General features: G+C 40.6%; 1 protein-coding gene across 3 annotated transcripts in view; it reads left to right on the top strand.

Moving 5' to 3' along the window:
- Nhs (NHS actin remodeling regulator) overlaps positions 1 to 18,408 on the top strand; it is a 338,149-nt gene that overhangs the window by 278,432 nt on the left and 41,309 nt on the right. For all 3 annotated transcript variants that reach the window (XM_078035084.1, XM_078035083.1, XM_040292156.2), the window contains exons 2-3: positions 8,358 to 8,510; positions 14,132 to 14,265. In XM_078035084.1, the coding sequence (XP_077891210.1) occupies positions 8,358 to 8,510; positions 14,132 to 14,265 (287 nt within the window). The remainder of the gene's footprint in view (positions 1 to 8,357; positions 8,511 to 14,131; positions 14,266 to 18,408) is intronic.

Raw genomic sequence — 18,408 nt, 5'->3', positions numbered from 1 at the left:
TGACAGAGAGGTCATAGTCTCCTCATTTATGGGCAGGTTTCTTTTCAGTTTCAAAAATGTACAATGCCCAAAGACTGATCTCTAGCAGCCTCATCTTTGTTTATATTTCACCCACTAAGAAGACAGGAGAAGTTAAAAATGAATGAAAGAATAAATAACCTTGGAGAGCTCCAGACTTTTCCTCATTTGAACTTGGACCCTGCTCCTGGCCCCCTGGCCAGGGACTTTATCATTTCATGGAACCTTTGTACTATTCTATGAAGGCTCTATAATTCCCATTTCACAGAGTAGGGGACAGAGGCCCCCCTTAAAGTCCATGGCTAATATCATACTTAAAGTGAAGAGTTCAGTGACTTGCTCTGGATTCCATTGCTCCTGTGATCAATCCCTATTTTTTCACTCCCCAGCCCAAACTGCCATTGTTTTAACAGTCTTTCTGGGTAGATTTTGGCGACTGGTAGAAAGCAGACACAGTCAAACAGAGCAGGACAAGAACCAAAGATACCAATCCCTCATTTATAAAGATGGGAAACTGGAGCTCTAGATGTGTTCAATGATTTGCACAAGGCCATATGGTAACAGAACTGCACCAAGAATGCAGGCTCCTAATGGTCTTTCCACAGGTGCCTGACATTAAAACAACAACAGTAACAATTAACAGCCCTCCTGGTATGAAGCATCATTTTGTTTTAGAAATTGGGAAAAACTATTTCTATGAGCAAAATCATTCTAGATTCTTTTAGTGTATAAACACACAGACATATTCTTCTATTCTGCAGGTTTTGGAATGTTTTCTGGTGTGATGGAAATTGTTAGGAAACCTAGATCTTTCTGATGTAAAGGGGTCTGTACTAGATGCTTTGTCCCTAGTGGAGAACAAGTCTCAATTGTTGTGGTAATACAGAAAAGGAAGCTCAGCAGGGGCAATGTCAGAAAATCTGGCTTTGGTTTTGGACTTCTCTGCAGGTGGCAGGAGCCTTGGTGGTTCTTATTGTCCCTGTACCCTACCCTGCTCTCTCCTCTGAGCTACCAAGCAGAGTGGGCAAAGCTGGTTGCCAAAGAAGGAAAAGCAGGTTGGAATGAATGGTCTCATTTGGTGAAATCCCCTCCCCATTCTCCCAGCTGATCTGAAAACTCAGGCAGCAGCAACAGACTGGGTAGGTTTCCATTTTGCTCACCAAGCTGATGGCTGCTGAGAGTGGCTTCAGCATAGCAGGGAACCACGGAGCAACCTGAATAGATATCTGTGACACTGTATCAGACACTTATACCATTGTATCAACATCTAATATTCCTCATTGCTTTCTATTATGGGCCATCAGAATGGATAGTTTGTTTAGGGATGTCTTCCTGCCCCCCCCCAAATGGTGATGTGTGTGAAAATAATGGATAGAAGGGCAGGAAGGAAGGTTAGCAAAGGTGTGTGTGGCTAAGTGTGTCCTGTAAACACTCTAAGAACATTTTTTAAATGCCTTCTCTCAGAATGAAGCTATGGTATTTGCTGGTAAATGGATGTAACTGGAGACTCTCATGTTAAGTGAAATAAGCCAATCCCAAAGAACCAAAGGCCAAATGTTCTCTCTGATATGCGGATGCTAACACACAATAAGCATGGAGGGAGGGAAGAATAGAATTCCACTGGATTAGACAAAGGGGAATGAAGGAAAGGGAGGGGGTATGGGAATAGAAGACAGTGGAGTGAATTAGACATAACTTTCCTATGTTCATATATGAATATATGGTCAGTATAACTCCACATCATGTGCAGCCACAAGAATAGGAAGTTATACTCCATGTATGTATGATTATGACAAAGTACATTCTAATGTCATGTATATCTAAAAAGAACAAAAACTGCCTTTTCTCCTTCGAAGGGATGAAAATTCCATTTCTGATTCATTTGGCATATTTTTATGATATTTTCACCATATGCTTCGTTCAAACTTTGATTTTAGCTGTCATCTCCCCCCTTTTAAATTCTGAAGAGCCTGGGAGAACAAAGCAGGAGTAGAGATGGTGAAAAACAAGTGGCAGGGGTAGAGATTGAGATAGGGAGGCTCCCTAGGAAGGGAGGTCAATAATAAGCATTTTGCATTTCTCTCGGGGGTAATAAATTTTAAGGAAGCAAGAAGCTCATGAGGCCAGAACAGGCACAATCAACTAAGTGCCAATTTTAGCAGGGCAGGGGGATATTGGGGGCTGGAGATTGCTCCTGATTTTTCCCCCTTCTCAATAGTTCCTAAAACCAAGTCTCCTCCTGCTCTTGGAAATGGGCCTGGCTTTTTTAAGGGAGTGGTGGCCATTAGTTTTCTCAGTGTCTAAGTCAGCTCATTTCCAAGGAGCTCAATGACCATATCCACACTTTCATCCACGTCACTCTGAATCAAGATCTAGACAACTCCATTATCTCCAGTGTTTTGCCAGGGGAATGAAGTGAGATCAGTCTATAAAGACTTTTCACTGCCCTGAGGACATTTCCTATGATGGCATTTTCTTTCAGCAGTTTGGTTTTGTGGTGTCTGCTTGCAGGGCTGTTTGTCTTTCTGGAATGTAACAAATTGTCCCAACTTCCTTCTAGGCACTGCCTGGAAGATTCACTCCATTCTTGGTTACACCTAATGCAGTGGATGATACCAAGAATGGCAGAATCCTTTCCTATATACTTTTTTAAAGATATTTTTTTAGTTGTAGATGGACACAATACCTTAATTTTGTTTACTTATTTTTATGTGGTGCTGAGGATTGAACCCAATGTCTCACCTATGCAAGGCAAGCACTCTACCACTGAGCCACAACCCCAGGCCTTCTTATATACTTTTTATGCAGCAGATAGCTCACTGCCCCAATCACCTTCAGCCTAGGTGAACTTAGAGAGATGCAGCTAAGAAGCCAGAGAAGGTTTCTAATCCTAGATCTTCTCTTTACCAGGTGTTATGACTTTGTAAATGTGCTTACTTTCTCTGAGCTTCTGTTTCCTTGTCTATAGATGGGGTAATGTAAGTTGTATAAGGGATCATGATATTATGGATAGAATGCACCCGGCCTAGAGCTTGGCACATGGTTGGAGCTCCACTTAAGAACTTACAGTCTTAGATGGGAGAAATGATACACACAAATAGCCCTTTTCCTATTGTAGAGAGCAAAAAAATGAAACGTATAGCCCTATCTCCCATTGTCACCCTTGCCATTATCTACCCCTTCCTGTGGAGCAGTAACAGAGGGGAACAGATGACAAAGAAAGTGACTGACTGACTCTAGGGAGGTAGATAAAATAGTAGAAGGGTGCATAAGTTCTCCATTATTATTTCTATTATTGCATAACAAATTATTTTAAAAAGTATAAGACAAATCCAGGCCAAGTGAGGTGGCCCATGCCTGTCATCCCAGCAGCTTGGGAGGCTGAGGCAGGAGGATTCAAAGCTATCCTTAGCAACTTAATGAGTCCCTAAGCAACTCAGTGACACCCTGTCTCTAAATAAAGGGCTGAGGATATGGCTCAGTGGTTAAGCATCACTGGGTACCAAAAAATAATAATAATAATAATCCATTTATTATCTTGAAATACCCAGGGGTTGAGAGTCTGGGGGTGTGTTGGGTGTGGTGGCACACATCTATAATCCCAGCAATTTGGGAGGCTGAGGAGGGAAGCTCTGAATTTCAAGAACAGTTTCTCAGCAACTCAGTGAGATCCTCAGCAAGTTAGCAAGACCCTGTCTCAAAATGAAAATAAAAAGGGCTGGTGATATAGCTCAGTGGTAAAGCACCTCTGAGTTCAATCCCCAGTACCACACCACACACACACACACACACACACACACACACACACACACACACACACACAGAGTGTGGATGTGAGCTAACTATGTCTTCTTCTCAGAGCTCCACTGGGCTGAACTCAAGATACCAGCTGGGGCTGTGTTCTCATCTGAAGACTGGGGTCCTCCCCTTAGTTCAGTGGTTGTTGGCACAATTAAGTTCTTAGAGGTTATAGGACCCAGGCCCTTAGCATCTGGAGACTGTCCATCATTTTAAGCCATAAGGCCCTCTCCACAACATGGAGGTTTTCGTCATCAAGGTCAATAGGGGTGTGTTTCTGCTGCTTCTTGTCTCTTGCCCAGGGCTTACCTGATTAGGTCAGATCCATCTAAGATGATACTTTGCCTCTTGATTTATTAACTCAAAGTCTAGGGACCTTCAAATCCTTTTGCCATATAATGTAACACAAGTCACAGGTTCTTCCCACACTCAGGAGGAGGGGATTATGTAGGTTATATACCCGAGAGGGCAGGACTCTTAGGGTTCATCCTAGAATTCTGTCTACCACAGAGGGAACCTGGATGTATCCAAATAAACATAGGAAAAACCATGCTTCTGTTTGTTCCATTTTATTTGGGGGGGGGAAGGGTACTGGGGGTTGAACTCAGGGGCACTTAACCACTGAGCCACATCTACCCAGCCCTATTTTCTATTTTATTTATTTAGAGACAGGGTCTCACTGAGTTGCTTAGCACCTCGCCGTTGCTGAGGCTGGCTTTGAACTCTTGATCCTCCTGCCTCAGCCTCCAGAGCCGCTGGGATTGCAGGTTTGTGCCACCACACCTGGTTTCTTTGTTCCATTTTTATGAGAACAAAGGTTAAGGGTATTATCATGACATTATCTGTGTCTAGAATTTTATATAAATCCATCATCAGCATTTGTTAGGATGATTGACTTTGACTGTATTATTTGCCCACATATTTAAAAAATACATTATTCTTCAAAAGAAAAAGATTAAGGGCACTAAGCTTGCTCTTTTGCATAGTTCAGCCATGATGATATGGTTAAAATGGAAGACAAGGGGCTGGAGCTGTAACTCAGTGGTAGAGCACTTGCCTAGCAAGGGTGAGGCACTGGGTTCAATCCTCAGCACCACATAAAAATGAATAGATAAATAAATACAGTTATACAGATATATATTTTAAAAAATGAAAGACAAAGTGAATCTGAAGATGTGGGACAGCCCTGCCATGGCTGTGGTAGAGCAAAATTATGAATGAATGGATTCAACTTGGGTTGAAATGTTACTCAGGGAAAGGAATAGATTCTTTTTTGTACCTGGGATTGAACCCAGGGGTGGTTAACCACTGAGCCACATCCCCCGCCCTTGTTTTTTCTGTATTTTATTCAGAGACGGAATCTCACTGAGTTGCTTAGGGCCAGCTCATTAAGTTGCTGAGGCTGGCTTTGAACTCACGATCCTCCTGCCTCAGCCTCCTGAGCCACTGGGATTACAGGCGTGCACCACTGTGCCCAGCAGGAATTGATTTTTTAAAAAGAGAAAATGATATAGTTTTCCCTGAAAGAATTCAATTAGTGCCTGTCTGTCTACCTCCAATGGACATGTAATACTAGTTAATGCTCTGTGACAAAAGGACATAACTGAGAGCAAAGTCATGAAAGAGTTTTCCTTCCCTAAGAGAGAGTCACCACTGTGGCAACTAATGAGTGAACTGTGCACTTGCTAATGCATGGCAGAAATCCATTATAGCTTCTCAGTGGAGAAAGAAAATGATTTGGGACAGGGAGAGATGGGGACCCCATAGCCCTGAAAGATGTTCTTGTGAGGATTGGTTCTTCCTGAAGGCTATGACTTGGCCACCCATACTGGAACTCATGTGCTTGCTAGTCTTTGCATCTGCAAATCCACAGTTCTGAGCAGCAGGCAGAGTTCAGCAGCCAAGAAACTCAGCCCTGGCTTGCCCAGTAGGCACAGTAGGAGTGTGTTTAGGGCAACAGCAAAGGAGGGACACTAAAATTAATACTTTTTTCATATTTAATATTTAGCAAAGAGGAAAAAGGTTGCTGAATTTCTTTGCCCTTATTTTATGATATGCTAATTTATTCTGAAATTTGGGATCATCTACTGCAGAAAGAATAGCAAGAACTATAATCTTTTTGGTATTTACAGCCTCTAGAGTTTAGAGGTCTTAGACCAACCCTAGGGAAAAAGAAAGAGTATGCCAGAAGGCATTTCTCCTAACCTATTGCTTCCAGACACAATCATATCTAAACCATTTTCATACAAAGCCAGAGGAAATATGCCCAAAGGGGCAGGGATTCCTCTGTGTTTGTTCTGTGCTGTATCCCAGCATCAAGGAACCTCGCACTAATAGCTGGTTGGGAGATGTTCATGAGTGGATGGATATTTCCATTGTTGGCAATCTCTTCCCTTCTCCCACGGTACCCAATTCCTTTCACTCCCAGATGATCCCAAGGCATCTTCAAAAGATGTTTTGTGTTTCTCAAACTTGCCTGATAATAAAAATAACCTCAGGGCATTTTTCAAACATACAGATTATCAGGACTCTTGGCAATTCTGGCACAGGGAGTCAGAATTCTGCATTTTTGACAAACACTTCTAGTAAGTCTTTTCTTTAGACCAACACTGAGACAAATAACAGGAGTTCAGCTCTTCCCACACAAAGATTTGAGGAGCCATGAACATTTGACCCGGTTTCTGAGTAGTTGTCAAACCTAATACCCTGAGCTTCTGTCCAGTGGCACTGAGATACTGATGGGCTTTAAGAGTCTTCTGGTTTACCTGCAGTCACCTAGAATCAGCCCTGCCTAAAAAGACTGGCCTGGGGGTAGGGGGTCCTCAGAAGCCCTTCTACTTTGGGGACTGCCCACTGAATTTCTTGCCCCTTTTTTTCAAAGGCAAACTTTATGTTTGTTCCTTCTCCAAGCTGTCACCAGCACATGAATTCATAGTCACTTCTGTTTAGTTTGGTAATGACTCACCCCCACCACCACCACCACTGGACCAGAATTGACTGCTGCTGATCTTTTTTTTTTTTTTTAATATTTTTTTAGTTGTAGTTGGACACATACCTTATTTTAGTTATTTATTTTTATATGGTGCTGAGGATCAAACCCAGCACCTCACACATTAGGCAAGTGCTCTACCACTGAGCCACAACCCCAGCCCCTGCTGCTGATTTTTTTAGTCAATCTCAGTCAATGAACTGGACCGAGCATTCCTCCAAGGGTGGATAAGTGAGCTTCTGTCTTCAGGACTAACTTTGGTACTTGGTGGGGAAGGAGGCAACTAATCATCAAAAGGTTGCATTTCCCCATTTTCTTTCTTCTATTCCACGTCTATGAATATATTCTCCCTTATTTTCCATTTTTCTTTTTTCATTTTCTGTAGAGTGTCTTGTTCCATGTAAGGTTTCTCAAAGTGAAATGGTAGGCCAGACTTCAAAAAGAAAAGGTACAGAGAGGAATCAAAAGGCTGTTTGGGGCACAGGGGTAAACAGTGGGGAAGAGCTCTTCCAAATCATACACTGGATAAAGAGGAAAAGAAGCAGAAAGAGGGGATGAGACTGGGGGGAGTGGGGTAAGCCCAGGCCAACAGCCTAGGCCTGGATAGCGGGTTGGAGAGTGAAGCCAACTGGAGCTGTTCTCGCTATTCCTGAGGCTGCAAGACTGCCCAGTGCTCCTGAGTTCCTCTGGGAAGCCACTTCCTAATCAGAATCCTCCTGGTTCCTAATACCTACTTCCATAAGGTTTCATCTTCAGCTGTTGGGGGGTTCCATCCTAGGTACCATGTATATGTAAAGGCAGTAGGGAGTTAAATACTGTTTTTCCCTGGGGTGGCATGAGGAGAACTTCCTTCCTTGATCGCTTGGATGAGCCTCAAGTACCATATTGTCTGCAGTTTCCTTCTCTCAATACCCATTGCCCTCCCCAACTGGTCTCCTCAAAGCTGTGCTTACCCTGGGTGAAAGGAAAAGTGGACGATACTTCAAAAGCTAGCAAGCAATGAAAATGGGAGGTGGAGGGAAAGGATTCCCCAAAGGAATCCTTGGGGCCAGGGAATCACAAGGGACAGAGAGCAGGGCAGGGAATGGGCCAAGGTTCAGGTGAACAGTAGGAGCAGCATACAGAACTACAACTTCTGCCCTATGGTCAGAAGGCTGGAGCTAAAGCAAACTTCACATTCATATCTGATGCTTTCCTGAACATTCTTGGATGGCAGGATTCCCACCCTCACCTGCTCCCCCAAGTGGATTGGCTATGGGCTTGTCAAGGTTGACAAAAGACTGTAAGAGGGCAAGGAGTCAAGGGATGGAGAGGAAGTTAACTGGTCATAGGCAGGTAGTTGGTGTCCTGGGGTCTCGTATCCCTTGGCTCAGGGGCAAAGGTTGTCCCTATCTTTTTCAAACTTTTCTCCAGCTTTGAGTTAGTTCTTCTTGTCCATGGACTTCCACTCCACCCAGATTCCATTCCCTGTCCACCTCTGACCCCAGAGTCCATGAAACAAACAACTTAAAGCCACTGATGTTTAATACTTATTCGCCCCTTTGTTTTGCAGCCGTCTCCAACCTGGACATTGAGAGTAAGCTGAGCGTGTACTACCGCGCACCCTGGCACCAGCAGCGAAACATCTTCCTCCCGGCCACCCGGCCCCCATGTGTGGAGGAGCTGCACCGCCATGCCCGGCAGAGCCTGCAAGCCCTGCGCAGAGGTAACTGATCCAGGTTTGGGGCTTTTCTGGGAGAGAACTCAGAGGTTGCCCCATCTGGAGGTTCTTGGTCCCATCGGTCCCAACATTTCCCTTTGTTATAGCGAGTACCTCAAAATGTTCCCTTTTCTATCCTAATTGAAATCTATGGGTAATATAACCTACCTACACCCATATTCAAATTAATATTATTAGGGGAAATACTACGGAATGATATTGGCCAAATTATATTGTTATATTGTGTGCATGTATGAATATGTAACAACAAATCTACCATTATATACAAGTATAATGCACCAATAAGAATATGAAAAATAAAATAATTTAAATAAATAAATAAGATTAGGATTAGTATCTAAATATGATAATAGAGATATTAAAAAGAAAAGAATTTATAAATAACATATAATTCAATATGCAAATGCCCAGTCACAACTACATTAAAAGAAAGTGAAATCAGTTAGATGTTTGCACCTATCAAAAATAAGTTTTGGGGCTGGGGTTGTGGCTCAGAGGTAGAGTGCTCACCTAGCATATGTGAGGCACTGGGTTTGATTCTCAGTACCACATAAAATAAAATAAAGATATTGTGTCCACCTATAATTAAAAAAAACCAGATATTTTAAAAATAAGTTTTGATTAAATAAAGACAATCAGAAATCATTCCAAACAATAAGTATAGAGAATTGGAGGACTCCTGGGGGACAAGAGGACACAACCATAAAAACCAGTACATTCAGCATATATTAGATATGAGAGAAAAAAATACTTTGGATTATAATTTATAAGGGAGTTAGGTTCAACTCAAAAATAAGTTCTAGGTTTTTTTCCCTATAAGACATTCAGATGGGACATTTGAATATTGTGTGGGACCTAGGATCCTTTTTCATTGACCATCGTATACATCACAGTATGGCTGTCATGCTTGAGACTCCTGCCCATTCATTCTAACAATCAGAACAAGCCCTTCAAGGGCTCTTCTGTTTCTGTTGAGAACCAGTGAGCTGAACCAACACCTTCATTCTACAAGGGGGGGTGGGGCACGTGGAGGGCTAGAGAGATGGGAAAACTTGCTCAGGGTCATGCAGAGAAGGTTAGGTAGTGTCAGGACTCAGACTTGAGCCTCTGGACCCCCCAGTGAGAGCTCTTTTCCTCCTTGCCGTACACTGTGTTTCATGGAAATATATATTTACATTTCTCTCACAGTCCTGACATTGCTAGACATGGGTACATAGCAGTCAAAGTGGAAATATAGCTTTTTCTTTTGTTAGTTACTTTTGATTTCCTTCAAACAATTTTGACTGGGATAAAGGAGTTAAAAATGAGCATCATCCTTTCAGAAACCCCTAAATGGGACATAAGAAGTTGGCATGCTAGCTTTTTGGGTCTTTGGAGTCTTGCCTTGGAGACAGATGGTGTCTACACATCTATTGTCTTTGTTCCAAATTCCCTACACTCTTTTAAGGAATAGTATTTTTTGAAAGTATATAATGCATATGAAATATGTTAATACCATTATCAAGACAGAGAAATAAAATGATGATAAATATTGTTAGGTTATTTTCTTCCACATTTGTGTGGCTTCTGCCTTGTCCCCTATTGTCATTTTTCCTTTTAATGAAAGAGCTAACCTACTAATATCCCTAAAGCAATTATTTCAAACAATCCCTTTGTTTGCCAATGACAGATACTGTGACACTTATAATGAAGAGAAAGTATCTCTGGCATGCTTTCCATTCACTTCAACTAATAGTTGGCTAAAAAATTCTTCAACAAATTTTTAGTGCAAGCCACCTGGAAATGTTCATTTCCACTCCTGCCATTCCTGTAATATCCTTCATATCCTTTCATCTTATAACCTTTGGTCATACCTAACCACCGTGGGCTTGTCTTCCACCATTAATCCATGAGCAACTCAAGGGAAAGGATAATATCTTATCAATTAATTTTATTCAAAGTACTTGGCATGAACCCAGCCTATAGTCTTCAATGAATGTTTGTGGAAATGAATCAAATTCTGCAGAAAACTGATTAAGCATTGAGGGCTCAAGATGACTACAGAGAAATCTGATCATTCTCACTAAATACTTTCTCAGATCTGATCACTGGAGAGCTTGAGTAACATTAGCCCTTTAGACATAATTCTTTTTATCCCTTTATTATTATTAATCAGTCCTCCCTGATTAGATTTTTATGGATTCAACCAGATAACACTGAGCTGCTCTTAAGCTATCACATTTCACTGCTTTGTCAGGTTTGGACTTAATGGCAGAACTGAAGAATAGCAAGTGCCAATATCAATTTTCTCTGAACTTCCTCCTGGGGGTAGTGAGAGAGGGATATGGGGCCTCCTGGGGTTTGGATGGAAGACTATGGAGCTGCGTCTTGCCCTCCACAGACTGGCTTGTTTTGTGGTTGGCTCAATAGCAAATCTTGGGTGTAGTAGTTTTAATAGCACTGCAGAGAGCCATAAACAGGAATTATAGACATCATAGAATTAAAAACATGCAGTGTAGAATTAAAATTAGAAAGTGACTTTTTTTTTTTTTAACCTTGTCCAAGAAACAGTAGCTTAGCAGTGTTCTATCAGCATAATCCACTTCTGCCATCTGGTGGTCATGAATAATACTGACCTCTCACACATGGCCTGGCTCAGCAAATGCCGCAGTGAGCTTTCCTGTAGGTTCTCTATTTGGACAGCTGGAATAGGCTGGCTTCCTTGGGGAGGGAGTGGATGATGAAGCACAGACTAGGGAGGCTGCCGTGGCTGCAACTCTGTGTTCCTTTTGGAAATGAGGCTATAATGAGGGAGCTGGGGGACCAAGATTAAAAACCTAGAAATTGGCTGCCTTCGAGCCCTGAGTAATAGCAAACCCCTCAACAAACTGTCGAAGGCCAGGCATTGTGCTGGAGCTCAGGATTCAAAAAGCAATCAAGTGTTGTCTCTGCCCACAAGGAATTCCTGGTCTACTGAGGGAGACAGACATGTAACCAGGTAAGTTTAATACTTACCTGTGATATGGGAGCTGAGACGAAAGGTACCTGCCTAATCATGCCAAGGAGCTTCAAGGAAGTCTCCCCAGAGGAAGCAGCATCTCTATTGATTTCAAATTATTCCAATTATTTTCCTCCTTTTCTCAGCATTCTTTAATGCTCAGAGCCAGTAAGAGCTTCAAGTGATGCCATGTTTTATGTTCATAAAATAGGAAGAGAGATTAATAAGTAACTATAAGGAGATAATTATATTTTATGTTTCCTTTCCTTTAAAGTTTCTGGCTGGGATCAGTTTCATTGGTCTAAGGGAATAAGAACCAAGATTCTATTGTATAGATACTGCAGTTTCAAATTCGAGTAGACCAGTATTCTCCCTACCACACCACGGGCAAAAAAAAATGTTACTAAAGAGCCATTAATCTAGCCTGCCTACACCCAGCCTAGGGCAAAGAAAAAGATATATTTAAGACAGTGTGGGAGAGGAGCAATTGAATGGGAAATTGAGCTGATATCTCTCTCCTAACTTCTCTCCTCCTTCTGCCTCTTCCTAGCCAATAATACCTGTATTTTACTCTTCTTAATGAGTTTTAAAATGTAAAAGGTATTCCTTGTGCTGCCCATTTAGAAAAGGTTTTTTGGCTTGCAGAGAAAAATGAGGGTGGCATTGGAGGTGGACGCTTTAACAAGGAAGACATTTATCTCAAAATGTCTTCCTGATAAACATTGACTCTGGAGGCAATTTAACAAAGACCACCTACGCGGTTTTGAGGACTTTCCTCTGATTGCAAATGGGAGCCAACATTTTTGGAAAGAATCCCAACCCAAGCAACTGGAGATGGGGAATATGATCACATTTTCCTAGCACAGATACGAAGTCAGCAGTTCAGGTGATGAGGCCCACAGACAGCCACATCAGACATGGATGTAAAATCAGAAAGCTGGAGAGTGCTTAGTTCCACTAAGCACACTGAATAAAGCAAAGGAGAATCAGAAGAATCTGACCTGCATTAGGGAAGTGGATCAAAACAAGCAATGGGACTCAGAGAAGCACCTAGCAATGAGAGTACCACCAACAAAGCCCATTATAATTATAGAATAAATACAGAATATGGAATGCACTGCAATTTTTTTTTAAAACTGGGGTTTAACAAAAGCATTAATTTGTTAATTTAGCCACTCAACAAACACACACTGAAAATCTATTTTGTAACAAGCACTGTAGACCCTGTGTTCAAAAGCTCAATGAAACATTATCTCTCTCTTCCAGGGGCCAATTTCTAGTGAAAGAGACTAAAAGATGGAGAGATAGTATTTTTATCAACACAAGTATAGAAATGGGTATGATAGGGCAGCTGATATTACCTGATAGGCTCATCTTAGCTCTGTTTCCTAGCTAAAGAAAAGAAAGAAAACTTGGTAGTATCTTATATGTTACCAAATACTCAATTTTATGGTATCATTATTCAAAGAATTGGAATGTGGTAAAATGTAATTATAATTAAATAGTCTTGCTCTAATGAGTAAGGTGCAGTGGGACCTTACAGTACCTGCAGGTTAAGTAGTAGTCAAGAGCAAAACACTGAGCTAAGGCTGTACCACTCATAGCTCCACAATGACTTACCTTCCCTGAATCTGTTTGGGTATCTATAAAAGAGGGAGAGCATTAGTGCCCATTTGGTGGGGTTGTTGAGATGGTGCACATAAGATACTGGACAACTACTAAACTGTGTTCTGTGTGTGTATGTGTGTGTGTGTGTGTGTGTGTGTGTGTGTGTGTGTGTTGCTGAGGATCAAACACAGGGCCTTATCTCAGTGAATACAGTCAGGATCCCTTAATCCCACACATAGATACTTAGCTTTTTCAAAAGATAGCTTTGAATATGAATTGTAATACATTCTGCTGTTGTATATAACAAGTTAGAATAAAAAATAAAATAAAAAAACAAACGATAGCTTTGTTACATTGCCATTGGGATTGCCTTACTTTCTCTGGGAGTCCAGGATTTCAAAGCACTCTAAGTTTCATGTGTGGGTGACAGGGCTTAGATGGCTACAATTATGTGCTGGTCACCCAGTTTTCTGGGAAAAAATATGATAAGATAAATAAAAGCCCTGTTGTGTAGCACTTACCAATTTCTGTGATATAAATACTCCCACCATGGTCTATTTCCAGGTACCAACCGTTGAAAAAATGACTCACACAAATTCCTGAATCCAGAGCAGTGAGTTCCCCTGAGCCAGTGGGAGCTGGCTCCAGGGCCCAGCCTGGGCAGCTTTGATATGTTTGTTTCTACTTTCACGCCAGCATTAACGGCAGCAGATCTTTCACCATTGTCCTCAACATTTTTTATACTCATGTTGTTTTGAAATGAGGCACACTGCACTCAGAAGTAAGCTATTTTCTACAAAGATTATGAGATGGACCCACTGAAATGGATGTATCTAACTTGACGCTGACATAAGTGAAAGTTTAGGTAGGAACCATTCTGAAAATCTGATTTGGCATATAAATAATATAGCATCATAAAAGATGACTCTTTTTAATAGCCTTTTGCTAATACTCCCTAGGGGAAAAGAGAAATTGAAAATGCTAAGTGTATTTCAGTATTACTGCTTTTCTGCCCTGTTAGAACACCGGAGCCGAAGTGATCGCCGAGAGCAGAGAGCTGCTGTCCCTCTTTCCATCGCTGCTCCACCACTGCCAGCCTACCCTCCAGCTCACAGCCAGAGGAGGCGCGAGGTGAAGGACCGCCACTTCCTAACGGTAAGCTTGATGGCCACCGCAGCCCTGTGCTTGCTGGCCAGGAGACATGAGTGTCTTGAGAGTCAGTTTCCTCCCAGTGAAGGAGCTGAGCTGACTGGGAGAGCAAACCATGGCACTTGGGAACAAATACATTTTCCCCCTTTCATTTCTGAAAGGAATGCCTCTATGGGGAAATAGATTAGGGATAGATATATTTTGTAATTAACTGGTTGCACAATGCAGTGAATACTAGTTAAGAAACTTAAAACCAGAAAACAAATTTACTTTGAATCCCAGTTCTGCTTACAAGCTAAAGAATTTAGGGCTAGTAATTTACCTTCCTTGCCCACAGTTCCCTCATCTGTAATATGGAGGAATTAATAGTATTGAGTTTGCAGGGCTTGAGGATGAAATGAGATAATGCGTGTGACAGAGCTTAGCACAGTGACTGACTAAGTAAGACCTTCGTAAATGTCAACCACAACTACTGTTACTATTAGTTAAGTGATAACATGGCTGACTCAGTGGGAAAAGCTGGAGAAGAACTTAAGTGATGTGGAAAATCACCACGAAGAGAAATTGTGTCATCATTTCATGCTTTTTCATTCTACAAAGGAGGATCATTCTCCAGGGTAATTTTCTACCTTGGTAAGGTCATCACTGTTGCTGATTTCACCCTTATCCAGGAGGGGTGAATATGGCTGTAACCCCAAGCATAGGTCACAGATGATAAAGCTGATCCTGGCTCAAAATACCTGCAAACACTATGAGCAACTTGCAAACATGTCATCCCAGATATGCTTTCTGGGGCCTCAATGGGGACAAGTGAGTACTTTATGCCTCTGAGATGGGTGTCACTAAAGTGAGGAACAATGGTTTCTATGACCAAATCAGCCCATACTGCCTGCCTTCACGTCTGCACTCTGCTTTCTTATTCTTTGAGGCCCAAAGTCTAAAGAAGTTACCACAGTGTCAGTACGAATTGAGGCTTTTATTTGAAATTAAATTTGTATGTAGGACTCTCAACCCTGCACCCTTATGGCTTGTACAATACACAAAATAGTGCAGAATGTTCATGTACCAAGATAAGCAAACATCTAGATGAAAACATATTTCACCTAAATGAATTTTCATGATATAACATATCCATTAGGACTTTGAGCGATATTGGACATATATAGTCATTTTTTCCTATTTGCAGCTAGGCAGCAGGCTCTATGTCCTTCAGTTCTCCTTAAATGCACACTAAGTGCCATGTCACACTCATTACATTGCTGTGATGTAGCCCAAGGATGAGAAAGGGAGGTGAGAGCCTCTTATGGGTTTCTCGTTCTTCTGATGGAGCAGTTACACATGCTAGTGATTTGTTATAAAGGCCCTGCTCGGCAGAAGTTCTTATTAAGCTCAAATCTGCTTGCCGAAGCATTTGTTTTTAATGAGGCATTTTTGGCATAAAAATACTAAAAATATTTTTCCCATTCATTAAAAAATGTTTTGTGGCTCATTAAGTTGGTTTTCTTGTGCAAGGAGGTAAGAGAGAAGAATTTTGAGTGTTTACAGAAACGACATAAAAATATAACCCTTTCTCATAATCTGCATAATTTTAATAATGTCTAAATACCAAAGTAAGACTATAGGAAAGCCTTAAAATAATGAGTAGCAATGAGGGTGCTTCATTTACCCAAAAAAACATTGAAGTCAGGGTCATCAATAAGACACTACTTTGGAAAATTTGCCCATCTCAATTGATAATATTTAGCATTTCTAAATAACTTGGGGAAAATTTGGTTTCATTTCTCCAATGGAGTTTGGGTCACCAAGGTCATTGGAAGAATTTCCACTCAAGTCATGTCCCTTAGACCTGGCTAGAGCATGGTTCTATGCATTCCACTTATAAAGCTGGATATTGCTGAATGAATAAAGGTTTCAGATATATAAGAACAGGAAATTCACGGGCAAATTCCTAGATTCATAGTTTTTAGAAAATTGCTGGATAGACATTTTCTTAGATAGTAACTCTCATTCACTCATCTATGAGAATTAAGCCATTTTTCTTCATCTAAAAAAAAGCATTCAGGGTAAGATTCTGATGTAGTCTTCCACAACTCTACCAGCTATCATACTTTGGTCATTACTGGCATAATCTGTGAAGCCACATTGCCTGGATTTGAATACCAGCTCTATCACATCCTAGCTGTATGATCCTGGAGAAGCTCATCATCTCAGTGTCTCAAGGATAAGAGTAGACAGTACTTCATAGGTTTGTCACTAAGGACTGAATATGTTAAAACATGTGAACAGTGCTTGATGTATTCCAGAAATTTCAGGCCTTAAGATGATGATGATAATGATGATGATGATGATGATGATGACAATGATGATGATGATTTGCCATTCAAGTAGTTGAGCTATCTGTGACATAGTGATAAGATCATAGGTCTAACTGGATTTAAATCCCAGCTATACATTTTGGTTGTATAATCTGGAAAAAAATATTTTATCTTTTTAAAAATCCATATTTCTTCATCTTGTAAAACAGGGATGATAATTTCAACTTTACAAGATTGTTAAGAATTAATGATGTTATATAAATAAGATTATATCATATGTGTGAAAGTGCTCAGCATATGTGCCTAAAATATCTGGATATCTTAATATCTTAATCTATAACCATTTACATTAAAATTCTTCCCAGCAAATTAAAAGCCTGTAATGTTTATTCACAATTAAGACTAGAAGAAGTGGCTGGGGTTATGGCTCAGTGGTAGAGTGCTCACCTAGCACGTTCGAGGCCCTGGGTTCAATCCTCAATAAATAAATATAATAAATAAAGGTATTGTGTCCAACTACAACTAAAAAAAATATTTAAAAAAGACTGGAAGAAGTATAAATTACTACACCATTTTTTGAGGGCAAAACTCATTTACACCCTTTGATTCAGCAATTCTACATCTAGGAATTTAATGCAAACAATAGTAGGTGTATGTAAAGATTTATTTATTAATGTGTTCATCAAGGCACTGTTTATAATAGCAAAAGAGAGTTATAGATACCATAGGTATCTAACAATAGGAGCTTAATTTAATGAATCCTAATATATGTGTATGTATTTATATATGAATGGAATATCAAAATTTGATGACATGGAAAAAATTTATGTTTCATGATCAGGGACTTTTAAACAGTTTATAAAATTGTATATAGTATGATCACAAAAACATCTGAGTGTGCAGTATACACACAGAGAGAGAAGGAGTTAGGAGAAAAGTATGCAAAGCTATATATCTGTGGTTCCCAAACTGTGAGCTGAAATTCCCTAAGGCACTGCAGTGAACTCCTAAGGGGACCATGGGATATTTTAAATTTCCAAGGGAGACATCTGTCTGGTAACATCTGGCAATGGCTCCAAAGTTAAGCCCACAGGTCCCACAAGTAGGAAGAGGGGATGCTTAATATCTTGTTGATTAATCTACATCAGAAGTTTTCCGAGGGGAACTCACAAGAAACTGGAGTAGCCCATTTAGCTTAAAACGCTGTGAGCTAAAAAATTAAGAGGTGTATCTAATTAAAGCCCATCTGGGAGTCCTCCCTGGAAAAGGTGGTAAAAGAGGTAATTTCAGAGAAAGGATCCCTAAAATGATAGTATCTCTTCCATCCTACTAATAATATATTCTGAAATTTTATAGTCAGAGACTATATCTGTTTCCTATTAGAGACCAGCCCTGCTAGATATTTAACCTCTAGGAAATTAATTTCTGATCATTTCTTTGGAATATAAGGCTATTGTGGACCTGGCTATAGGGAAGGGATTGAAACAAATGTTTTTAAATCCATATTTTCACATAATATTTTAACCTTTTTTTTTTAATTCAACACAGAAAACACAGCTTTCGAGTGGTAAAGGGCCTAAAGAGTTGTTTGGGCAAGGCTGGGAGCCAATTGTAAAAAGTTCATAATAAAAATGTTATCCCAAGGGCAACATGAAAGAGAAATTGCCTGGGATCAACATCTGTCCACATGATTGAACTTTTGGCTCCAATGAACTTGTAAGTGGCAGGATACTAATTATGGTGGGGGGTTCTGGGGGTAAGGAGAGAAAAGAGTGTCTCAGTGTGATAGATTCATGTACTAAGCAAAAACCCATTTATTGTAACTCCTTTGCCT

Source organism: Ictidomys tridecemlineatus, chromosome X, assembly GCF_052094955.1.
Source record: "Ictidomys tridecemlineatus isolate mIctTri1 chromosome X, mIctTri1.hap1, whole genome shotgun sequence".
Classification (NCBI taxonomy): Eukaryota; Metazoa; Chordata; class Mammalia; order Rodentia; family Sciuridae; genus Ictidomys; species Ictidomys tridecemlineatus.
Note: the sequence above shows the minus strand (reverse complement) of the source record. Positions and strands in the feature narration are given on the sequence as shown.